Source organism: Sceloporus occidentalis, unplaced genomic scaffold, assembly GCF_023333645.1.
Source record: "Sceloporus occidentalis isolate IW3139 unplaced genomic scaffold, rSceOcc1.0.p SCAF_55, whole genome shotgun sequence".
NCBI lineage: Eukaryota > Metazoa > Chordata > Lepidosauria > Squamata > Phrynosomatidae > Sceloporus > Sceloporus occidentalis.
In genome coordinates, this window is record NW_028317035.1 from 1,519,899 (window position 1) to 1,532,358 (window position 12,460).

Below are 12,460 nucleotides of genomic sequence, written 5' to 3' on the forward strand. Positions count from 1 at the left end.
GTTAAATGTTCTTTTAACTTTGGTAACCATAGTAGCAAGCAGATGTTCATCTCACCTTTGCTTTGAGAAGTTAATGATGAGTCTTTGCCCGATCTGCAGCTTTCGCATCTTCCCCTCAACTGAAAGACTTTCTTTAGGACGGAGTAAGATGGCTGCCTCATTGCTCAAGAACCAACTGGTAGCCTCTAATGTTTAGACTTATTTTTTTCCACACTAAATCCTAAAGGAGTGCTTTATGTGCAAGTGCGACAGGTTCTTGTTAGACCCCATGTAACTCCTGGTAAGTTATGGCTGTAACTAGCTGGCGGTAAGGGTGCATGCTGAACTCATCTCCTGTAAGCTTAGGAACTGAGGGGTTGGAGAGGAGGCAAAAGCACAAGGGATTCCTCTTGGACCAGACATTGTTCTTGCATGTATACAATATATCAGCTGACCAACGCAGATTGGTCACATTGGTCAGCAGCATCCTCACTTCCCCAGACAGAACATTAATGTTAAGTTTGAGGCATCCATCATTACAAATTATCCACTGCAAGAAGGTTCTATTAGTACAGACTGTGCTGGGGCTCAGATGGTCAGCTACTGTGATTAGTGAATCACAGCAGATGTGAAACAAAAAGTACGGTATACCATGGACTCTGCGGTCTAGAAAGATATGGCGCTATATGTCTGGTTTTTTTGGCCACAGATCTAGAGCTAGCAGGCGTATCAGCATGATATCACCAGGGGTACCCTCTACATAAGAGATCCTTGGGGTCCAAAAAGACCCAAAGGAAAACCTATTAACCTTGTACTGCACTCTGATACCACCGTGCCTCCTTCATGGGTACAGCAGGCTACTAGTTCATACATACAATAAATGGAGAATTGTGTCAGCAGGCTACTAGTTGGTGGCACTGCCGGATCCTGTGAGGAACCTAGCACCATGAGCAGTGAGGGGCTGGCACCTTCTGGCCCAGTGGGTAAGTAAAGTTGAGTGTCACTTCCAGTCCCTTGTGTACACCCCCCCCACACACACACACACTAAAACATATGCATTTACACACACACACTCATTCTAAAACACCCTCACTCATCACACCATCGCAATTCCTTAGAATTACATCATCTGGAGCTGTTTTCATTTTACAGCCCATCGCACACAGTGCAAGCAGCCACTCTATTACTGTAGGGTCAGGTAACATCACGTTCCTGCCTCTTCAAGTTTGCCGCTCCAACTTGGACCAGCTCTGTTTGAAGAATTTTGGACCGTACATAAAGCACTTTGCCCCCACAGTGGTCCAAAGCAGCCAATCAATGGCAGAAAAGCTCTCTCACTGAAATCAATCAAAGCACTTTCAGCTCATGAGTAATAGGAGGGAGGAGACACTCGCCAAGCCACTGCTGGGTCTGGCCACAGGGAAGAATGTGTAAAAACGTAAAGGGATCTCTCAGTTCACATATTAAAGTGTCCCTTTAAAATGTTGGCACATGAATAGAAAACCTGGGCTAATGGCCTGCACATTCCCCCTGCGAGCCCCCTGGCTAAGGGATTCTGTTGCTTAGTCCATAGGGTTGTGATCACAGAAGCAAACACAAGTTGCTCAATTAGATCTTTTTTCCAGAAACACGTCATGCTCCCTATTAACATTTATTTGCTTCTACTTAAATCTACTCAGCTGATATGGTATAAATCGCAATATAGTACTCGCGATAGTAAATGCGTACGTTTACCTCCTAGCCACGGAGCTGACAGGAAGTGGCTATACGGGCACCTGATCCCTACACCGTTTACAGTAAGGCGCTGTAACTTCAAACCCCGTGCGCCACATGACTTTAACCAACGACGCCAACCGCCTTATGCACGCATTCGCCCGCTGGCTCCCCACACGCGGGTTATATGAATTCCCAGACTAATTGTTCACATATACGGCACGTTAATGTGACGGGAGACATGTAATAGGGTATAGAAATGTATGACACGCATGCTGTGTTGTCACGGTGGGCGTGCCATTATATGTTGAAGTCTAGACTTATGCCATCCAAGGTATTATAATGTGAATATTATTAGCTATACGTTTGCAAAGTTCCTTTTTTTACACCAAACGTTAATTGCTTCTGTTAGAGCCTGTCAGCTATACGTTGCTTCTGCGTGAAATCTTTATTCTTGCTGCCTTACACATAATTACCTGCAAGCCTGTGAAAGGAACTGTACAGAAGCAACACAAGGTTCGCTGTTTCTTTCCCCTGTAGATTGCACTGGTAACCTATATTCTCCCATACAGCTTTACTCTCATTTTCTAACAAAAATAAAATTTGTGTACCAACTGGTATGATGACTCCATGCCAATTAACCCACCCATTAACATCGTTTTTCCATACATCCACCATTTTTTTTTATATTCTTAGTTTTATTTCTCCTTCAACAACCAAGTAGAAAGAATCTGCTGGTTATATATATACATAAATGTAATGTACTAGGAGTAGAAGGTATTTCGGCACCAATTTTTATAAACCCATAAGAGGTCACAAGAGGGTCTGGATATCCCACCTTGGAACTCTTTGACATTTAACTTTGTTTCTGGTGGTGTCTGCACTGACAACGCCGACAGAATACTTAAAGGCACGTTCAGACATTAGATGTTATTCTGGTGTTGGTGATGCCTATAGGATACCTTAGGCTCCCCAATGAAAACACCGCCTGTGCAAAACCAATATATTATTACATCCGAATGGTTAACTAAACCATTTTCTATAAAATGTAATAATATGTCGTGTCCTAAGGGTGTTAACCTCCTTAAGGACCGGCCTGTTTTTTTTCTTTTAGTACCATTCCTCACAAGGCTGTTTTAACACTTTTTCGGTGCTCTCTCTCAATTTCTTGTACACAAGTATGTACTTTTCTTTTTTTTTCATTTTAAATTGTTGTTTATTGGTTAGTAAAAAGGATAGCATAGTCATACATCACAGTAACCACAAACAGCCAATAGAGTCCTGGATGTGAGCAAATGTGAGATGTTACGGATATCTTAAGCGGATTATCTTGTACACAAGTAATACAAGCATACAATATCATATGATGTTTAAAAAATGTCAGGCACTATATGTTTTATTATCTTTCGTCAAAACCTTGGTAATGTCATATCCCTAAGTATTATGTTATATGCACATGTTTATTCACAGAATATTATTCAAATATTTTTTAGACTCCCATCTTCTTACTATTACTCTTTTTCTTTTGTAGGTTTGTGTGCCCACAACTGAAGAAGCCTTGTTGTCAAAACACCTCAGATTTCTGTACAGTTTTAAGAAACGTTTGTTAAATTGGTAGCACTTTGTATGCCCACTTGCATATTTGACACACACTCACAGTTATGATCAAAAGTTTGCATACCCTTGGAGAATTGGTAAAATATGTATGCATTTATTTCTTATGGGATTCATATTCAACTGTAGGTTATCACAGAATGGCACAATCATAAAACAAAACATGGCAACAAAGACAAAAATGAAATGGCCCCTGTTCAAAAGTATGCATACCCTTAGTTCTTAACCCCTTAAGGACCGGGCTCATTTTTTCTTTTTGTACCCTGTGGGACCGAGGCTGTTTTAACACTTTTGTGGTGCTTGTGTTCAGCTGTAATTTTCTCCTTACCCATTTAGTGTACCCACACAAGTTATATATTGTTTTTTTCAGGACAAGATGGGCTTTCTTCAGATACAATTATTTTGATCATATCATCTTATTTACTATAACAAAAATAAAAAAAAACATGGTGAAACATTTTATGACTTATTTGAAAAAAACTAGCTAATTAGATTCTACTACTTGTCCTGAGTTTAGAAATACCCAATAAGTACAAGCAGCGTTTTATGATTTCCAAACCTTTTTTAACAAATCTGGTCAGTCTGCTTCCATCTCCTCTTTGGAACATCTTTGAATATTTTTGAAAACTAGACACCCCAGGGTATTTCAAGTGCTGTTATTTTAACCCTTTCCATGCACCAATTATACAACCACACTTTGTCAAACTTTGTAATAGTAATTCTTTTTATTTATTTTTTCCACACAAATTGTAATTTAGTTATAAATATACAGGTCCTGGTATATGTCACTGTCAAACAACCCCCCAATATGTGTTCAGAAACATCTCCTGAGTACAGCGATACCCCACATGCATGGGTTTGTCAGATTGTTTGGCTAGTAAAAGGCTACTTTTGGGGCATGCGTAATTCAGGTTTTCAACACAGACTTTTAGCATCTGGTCATTCTGCCTCCATCTCCTCTTTGGAATATCTTTGAAGCCGGTTAACTCAATTTAACCCATTCAAACCATATATTTTTGAAAACTAGGCATCCCAGGGTATTTCAAATGCTGTTATTTTAACCCTTTCCATGCAACAATTATACAACCACACTTTGTCAAACTTTGTAATAGTAATTTTTTTTTTCACACAAATTGTACTTTAGTTATAGATATACAGATTCTGGTATATTTCACTGTCAAACAACACCCCAATGTGTGTTCAGGAACATCTCCTGAGTACATAGATACCCCACATGCATGGGTTTGCCAGATTGTTTGGCTGGTAAAAGGCTACTTTTGGGGCATGCGTAATTCAGGTGGTCATTTGGTCATTGTGCCTCCATCTCTTCTTTGGAATATCTTTGAAGCCGGTTAACTCAATTTAACCCATTCAAACCATATATTTTTGAAAACTAGACACCCCAGGGTATTCCAAATGCTGTTTATTTAACCCTTTCCATGCACCAATTATACAACTACACTTTGTCAAACTTTGTAATAGTAATTTTTAACATTTTTTTCCACACAAATTGTAATTTAGTTATAGATATACAGGTCCTGGTATATGTCACTGTCAAACAACACCCCAATGTGTTCTCAGGAACATCTCCTGAGTACAGCGATACCCCACAGGTTTGTCAGATTGTTTGGCTGGTAAAAGGCTACTTTTGAGGCAACACAGACCTTCAGCATCTGGTCATTCTGCCTCCATCTCCTCTTTGGAATATCTTTGAAGCCGGTTAACTCAATTTAACCCATTCAAACCATATATTTTTGAAAACTAGACACCACAGGGTATTTCAAATGCTGTTATTTTAACCCTTTCAATGCACCAATTATACAACCACACTTTGCCAAACTTTGTAATAGTAAATTTTTTTTAATTTTTTTTCACACAAATTGTACTTTAGTTATAGATATACAGGTTCTGGTATATGTCACTGTCAAACAACACCCCAATGTGCAGTGATACCCCACATACATGGGTTTGTCGTGTTGAGATTTAAAATGCCACATTTGGGAAGTGCGCTTTTTTTCTCCATTTTGGTCAGTCTGTACCTATGTCCTATCTTTGAGCTCGGCCACTTAAATTTACCCCATCAAGCCATTTTTTTTATATTAGACACCCCTTGGGTATTTGAAGTGCTTTTATTTTAACTCTTTCTATGTTGAGATTTTTGAGAAATTTTAGCACTTGCTCAAAATGATAAACTTTTTTTATTTTTTATTATATATTTTTTTAAATTTTTTTTTACACATTTTTGCTGGTACTGGATGGTTCCTCTGGTGACATCACTGCATAATTATTTTTAAATGTTAGCACATTTTTTTTTAAAACAAAAATTTCCATTTTTTTTTTATTATTTTTTGAATATTTTACTAATCACATTGTGATTAGAAAGCTGGGCTCCAGTGACTTGCATGGTTGAATGCAGTACCTGTATTCAACCTGCAAGTGGAGCCAGAGTTCTCTAGAGGGTCTGGAGACCATCTAGCGAACTTTGTCAACTTGATTGTTTTTTTTACAGGGTGGCCGCCATCTTGCTGATGGTGAAGATCACCGGCAGTGGCGGCTGTGACCGCTCTCCGGAGCGCTCACAGCCCGTCCTGGGGTAAGTGTTTGGTGTCCCTGAATGCCTCCTGATCGAGGCATTCCAGCGACACCATTTAAGTTTAGGAGGTGATCGTTGATCGCCTCCTAAACACTTTTAAAACGGGCGTCCCCCGCCGCCATACAATGTATGGCGGATGTTGACGCCCCGGGGAGGGGCCAGACATGGCCCCCGATGCCGATCTCAGCGTTACTGAATGCCTCGACATCGAGGCATTACAGCAACCCCGTTTAAGCGAAGAAGCTTTCTCACTTTCTAAGCTTATTTAATTTAGTGACGGTTCAGGACCGTCAAAGGTCGTTAAGTGACCGTTTTTGCGTGACGGTCCTGAACCGGCAAAGGTCGCGAAGGGGTTAATACTGTGTATTGCACCCTTTAGAATCAATGACAGCGTGTAGTCTTTTGTAATAGTTGTCCATGAGGACCCAAATTCTTGCAGGTGGTATTCGTCATGGCAAAATGCCTCCAGATCATGCAAAGTCTTTGGTGGTCTTGCATGAACCACACGTTTGAGATCGTCCCAGAGTGGCTCGTTGATATTAAGATCAGGAGACTGACTGTAAGCCACCACCATGCTTTACAGCGGGGATGGTATTCTGTTCACTATAGGCCTTGTTGACCCCTCTCCAAACATAGCACTTAAAGTTGTGACCATAAAGCTCTTTTTTGTTCTCATCAATTAAAATTACAGTGTGCTAGAAGCTATGAGACATGTCAAGGTGTTGTTGGGCATATCGCAACTGGGCTTTTTGAGACATTGGCGCAGCAAAGGCTTCATTCTGGCAACGCGACCATGCAGCTCACACCGTCTTTATTATAGAGCAGCCTATATTTCTCCTGAGGTTACCTATGGGTTTTTTTCTTTGTATCCTGAACAATTCTTCTGGCATTTGTGGCTGAAATCTTTCTTGGTCTACCTGACATTGGCTTGTAATAAAGAGATTCCTTGCATTTTCCACTTAATAAGTGATTGAACAGTACTGATTGGAATTTTCAAAGCTTTGGATATCTTTTTATATCCTTTTCCATTTCTTCTCATGGCTCAGTATCACCACACACACACACTTTAAAACTGCATCGCTTCAATCGTTAGGCAAACATTGATGGGGTACAGCATAACACCTATCACCATATACTGAGGCAGACGGTGGTACAGCATAACTTATTATATACTAAGGCGGTAGGTACAGCGAAATCCCTATCGCTAGATATTGACAATAATGTGAGTTCCTGCGGGAACAGGACCCTTCATTCCTCTTGTATCTATGTCAATTGCTGCATTGTACCTGTCTTTATCTGTCTCATTTTCTTCTTTGTACAGCGCTGCAGAATCTGTATATCTGTATACATATACGATTGTTAACAGCAATCACAACCTTATCATGCCCAGGCAGTGAGCACGGAAGGCGGTGGGCGTGGCTTCAGTGTTGTGCATCGGGATATCACAGCAAATCCCGATGCACAGCATCAGTTGCCGCACGCATTGCAAGGGAGCAGGATCGGAGGTCTGCATTAACAGACCTCCCGCTCCCTAGATTGACTTTAAGCCGGTTAGAGGGAGATCCTTGATCTCCCCAACCGAGCCTGCTCCTCTATTATCATAATTATCGTTATCATTATGATTTAAAAAAGAGTCAAACAGTTATGTGATAATAAATGGCTTTATATGATCACTAGCCTCCTAATTTGCAAAACAAATGCCAAGATTTCACAATTTCTGCCAGTGTATGCAAAGTTTTGAGCACAAATGTAAACATTATAACCACTTCAGCTCTTGTTGTGTGCTCCTGGTATGCAGGGGTCAGTACCTGTCTAAAGTGGTCCAAGGAAAGAAAAGCGTTGAACCAGCAACAGGGTCACAGATGGCCAAGGCTCATTGATGCACGTAAGGGTCAAAGGCTGGCCTGTATCGTCAAATCCAACAGACAAGCTACTGTAGCTCAAAATGCTGAAAAAGTAAATGCTGGTTCTGATAGTAAGGTGTCAGAACACAGTGCATTGCAGTTTGTTGCATATGGTGCTGCGTAACCCCTCTCTCTCCTCCGCTAAAAAGAAAAAGACGCTTGGGGCGGCTCTTCAAAAGTGCCGCCTGGGGCAATTGCCCCACTCTGCTCCATGGCAGGGCCGGCCCTGTACTTTGGTATTCAGAGGAGTCCGTGGTTGACTCAATGACTGTAAGGTTCCCATGTCCTGTGGCTGCAAAACAAGCACAAATCACCCTCCACCACAGTGCTTGACAATTGGTATGAGGTGTTTGTGCTGATATGCTGTGTTGTGTTTTTGCCAAACATCACCATTTTGGTCTTGTCTGTCCAAAGGACATTGTTCCACAATTCTTGTGGTTTGTTCAGGTGCAACTTTGCAAACCTAAGCTGTGTTGCCATGTTTTTTTTTTTAGAGAGAAGATGCTCTCTCTCTGCAACCCAACCAAAGAAACCATATTTGTTCAGTCTTTTTCTAATTGTACTGTCATAAACGTTAACATGCTAACTGAAGTCTGTAGAGTCTGAGATGTAATTCTTGGGTTTTTTGCAATTACTCCAAGCATTGACCTTTGGGTGAATTTGTGGGACGTTCGCCCCTGGGAATATTGGCAACTGCCTTAGATGTCAACAAAAATGGACAGCGCTAAATAGAAACATACACACACATATATTTTATATGTGAAGAGACAATAATATAAAGTAAAAAATACAAACACTGAATTAGGAAAAATATATGTAAATTTATTGATTAAACAAATTAAACATAAGGAAATAAAAAAAAAAAAAGACAAGCAACATACCGGTATATGTTAGGTATATTCAAGTGATGTGGTAGAAAAACATGCATTATATATGCCACGAAATGCAGTTTATATGGAATCTATACCACTGAAGGAAATGTTACCAGATGTAAAAAAATAAATATGTACTTAAAAAAAACCAAGAGAATAAGATGTATGTGCCTTAATACAAACATACTATCTGCACAATAGCGTACTCGGCCAGGAAAACACAAAAACTGAGGTGCTGCTTTAAAAGCAACGCGTTTCGGGTAGCCCTTCTTCAAGCCTCAGAGCTACCTCAGTATGTCTGGATGCCTTAAATGTTTTCTACTATTGAATAATTTTTCTCAGTGTATGATGAAAAAATTGTTTGGAAATGGCCTTATAACCCTTCCCAGCTTAATGGGCAGCAACAATTGCTTCTTTAAGATCTTTGCTGATGTTTTCCCCCCCTTGGCATTGTGTTACCACACACCTGAATGCTCCAGAGTCCAGACCAACAAACTGCTAAAGCTCCAGCTTTTATAGAGGCGGTCACACTTGCTGATGATCAATTAATCAGAGGCATTTGATTAGCAGTACCTGTCTGCTACTTAGCATCTTAATTCCTGTGGAAGCAGTATGGGTGTACTTAGTTTTTCACATATGGCTTCTCCATTTTGTTAAATAAGTCACGACACAGTGTAATATGTCGCGTCTTTCATCCGAGACATTTTAGACTGGCTAAGGATTGCCTTAAAAATATGATGGGCTACTTGTTAATCACACACACACTCTAAAGTTGATAAAAATAGAATTAAGCAGGATTTCATTAAAATTTCCAGGAAGAATCAGCAAAGCACAGACTTTACAAGGGAATTTTATTTGATCAAAATGAAATATAACCAAGTTCTCTTCAATGTTCCAACTGTATACAGTACTGTATTTAAGGCTTACAGAAAATATAGATCTTTATTTCACCCTTACCAACACTTAAGAGTGACATTCTTGATATGAAGAAAATATATAATGATACAGTTTGTAAACATGTATAAAAGAAGTACAGTTAAAGAAATGGCACCACTGCTGTGCAATGTGTCAAACATCATATTGACTAGGCCAGTCATGATATTTGATAGTAAAAAGAAGAGTAACTGATTTCTTCCTACAGCATCAATTAAACAGAAACCATTTTCGTGTTTACTATCTTTAAGAGATGACTCATGCTTTTTATTGAAGTATGATGACTTACATAATTTCCAAGTACTTGGAACTTTGCTTCCAATGACCACGTACTGTGCAAATGCCAATATCAGGTCACATATTATTATCGAACACAACCAAAAAAGATACTGTGTAACAATCCAGATGCAAAATGTAAGGTTTGCTAATCTACGAGAGGCAGGTTCTAAATATAGGTTGAACACATAGAAAACCATAAACATGAGAAGGCAGGTAAGCATCAAGTCGCATATAAGTTTCATCCACTCTTTAATAAGTGTTCTTTTCTTAAGGATATATAAGCCAACCTGCACCCCAGCCATATAAATTGCTAAGTATCCAACAGCAGAGAATAATCCTTCTCTGTTAGCATTCAAGAAACCAACACGTGTTCCCTTTCTATCACTGCCATGTAAAATAAAATTCTTTAGATCAACAATTTCCAGAAGAAACTGGTAACAGAAAACAACAATTGTTGCTGCTATCCAGCTTTTTTGTGCCGGAACGAAGGCCAACAGCAATGATGCCAACGTTTTAACTATTGCTAGGGTGAAAAAAAAATTCCAGTGGAGTCCATACTCTGACACATGCTCATGATAGTTTATTGACTTGACACTAATCAGCCTTCCAAATCCAAGTACAATTAGTGGCCACACAGACAACAATTGTTTTCTTAGTGTGGACAATTTAGAGCGTGGCTCCCCATTCTGTAATCTGGCTTCAGGGGAAACTAAGGCATTCCCAAATATAAAGCCTCCTACTCCTAAATCCATGACTCCTGTCCCATAGGTTTCGGTTTTTGCGTAGCGTCTTGGAAATATGGGAAAATCTACCGCTAAAATAGAGATTGCAGTCAACAAATTAATAAAAACACGTAGAGTTGTAACAGAGGGCACAGTCTGGTTTTCCAACTTCACTTTTATGAAATATTTGCATATACTGTCCAGTGATGTACCTGTATGGTTATTTCTTGTTCTGTATACAGTGATGAAGAATACAATACAAATAACAGCAATAACCAGCGGCACAAGAATCAAATAGTCGGAAAGAACTGTGCAGGACAGGACATGTGGAAGCACCAGTAGAAAGAAGTCAAGGATGAGATGAAATTTCCACGAAAAGCATTTCTCACCATGTATCTGATGATAAAAAACAAACACCAGACCTCTACAAAGTATACAGAGAGGAGTCACAGTTAATCCCATGGAGATTTCTGTAATGGTGGTACCATTCAGGTTACTTATGAATGCTTCCTTAAGTTTATTTTCAGCCATTTTCTGTAAACTGTGGAAAATAGAGAAAAAGGGATCGAGCCATTTAGTCAGTCATTCTTTTTGTAATGTGGCAGCATTTTCACTTTTGTGGGTAACACTGTCTGCAAATCATCACCAACTGTAATGTTGTAGACCTAAATTTGTTTTCACTTTATAGGCTAATCAGTTTGCTTTGTACATTTATTAATTTTATCAACATGTCACTCCATTTTTATAAAAGAGCTGCAAATATATTTGTTGGGTATCAATTCAAATTCATTTATTAATTAAACTTAGTTTCTAGGTGAGCTGCATCATTTAATATCAGCACCCTCATAATGCATTATACACTGCCCGTATGGAGGATTGGAATTTAACTATATAAATGTACAGGGACAGTCCAGTACTTCACATTATTATTTATTTGTTTTCTATAGCGCAATCATATCTGCAGCACTGTACAATGGGCAAACAGGACATAAGTAGTATATACGGTATAACAACAATTCGACAAAGAAAATCTGGTCACCCAGGGCTCATGTCCTATTTGGGACATGTTTATAAAGTCGACCAAATAAATTTACCCCATCAAATCATCACCCAAGGTTATTTCAATTGCTGGTATTTTAACTATTTTCATACACTAATTCTACCACGCCTTTGTGTATGTACCACGCTTCCAATGTGTCACTTCCACAAAACACACCAATATGTGTTCAGCAAAATCTCCTGAGTACAGTGATACCCACCCATGCATGATTTTTTTTTTTGAAGGGTAACAGGCCCCATTTGCGACATGTGTATTTAAGTTTTTCCAACTTTGAGTTTGGCATCTGGTCATGCTACCCTCATTTGTTATTTGGGACATCTTTGAAGCTGGCCAATTTAATTTACCCCATTAAATCATGTTTTTGAAAACTAGACACTGCAGGGTATTTCAAATGCTGGTATTTTAGCTATTTCCATGCAGTATTTTTTGTGACATCCAGTCAGTCAGTGTCCATGTCCTATTTTTGGGACATCTTTGAACCTAGCCAATTCAATTTTCCCCTATCAATTCATAATTGTTTTTAAAACTAGGCACCCCATGGGCATTTAAAACACCAGTATTTACCTGTTTCCATGTGAGAAACATATAGCGCTAATTTTAGGACTTGTTAAAAGAAAAATATATATTTTATGAGCATCTTGTTGGAAATGGATGGTTCCCAGTAGCATAGGAGATGGCTCTGCCTATCTGAATAGGGCAGGAAAGAATAAACCCCCCAAAACCTCTTTCCCCCAGTGTTCTTTCCTGCCCTATTCCAAGTAGGTGCAGTCATCCCCAGTTTGTTTTTTCTA

At 39.3% G+C, this 12,460-nt stretch overlaps 1 protein-coding gene across 1 annotated transcript; it reads right to left on the bottom strand.

The window, feature by feature from the left end:
* Positions 1-9,628: 9,628 nt before the first annotated feature.
* LOC149287894 (glucosaminyl-phosphatidylinositol-acyltransferase PIGW-like) lies at positions 9,629-11,140 on the bottom strand. Its single transcript, XM_089492226.1, has one exon. The coding sequence runs from the start codon at positions 11,138-11,140 to the stop codon at positions 9,629-9,631; it is 1,512 nt and encodes a 503-aa protein (XP_089348352.1).
* Positions 11,141-12,460: the final 1,320 nt, after the last annotated feature.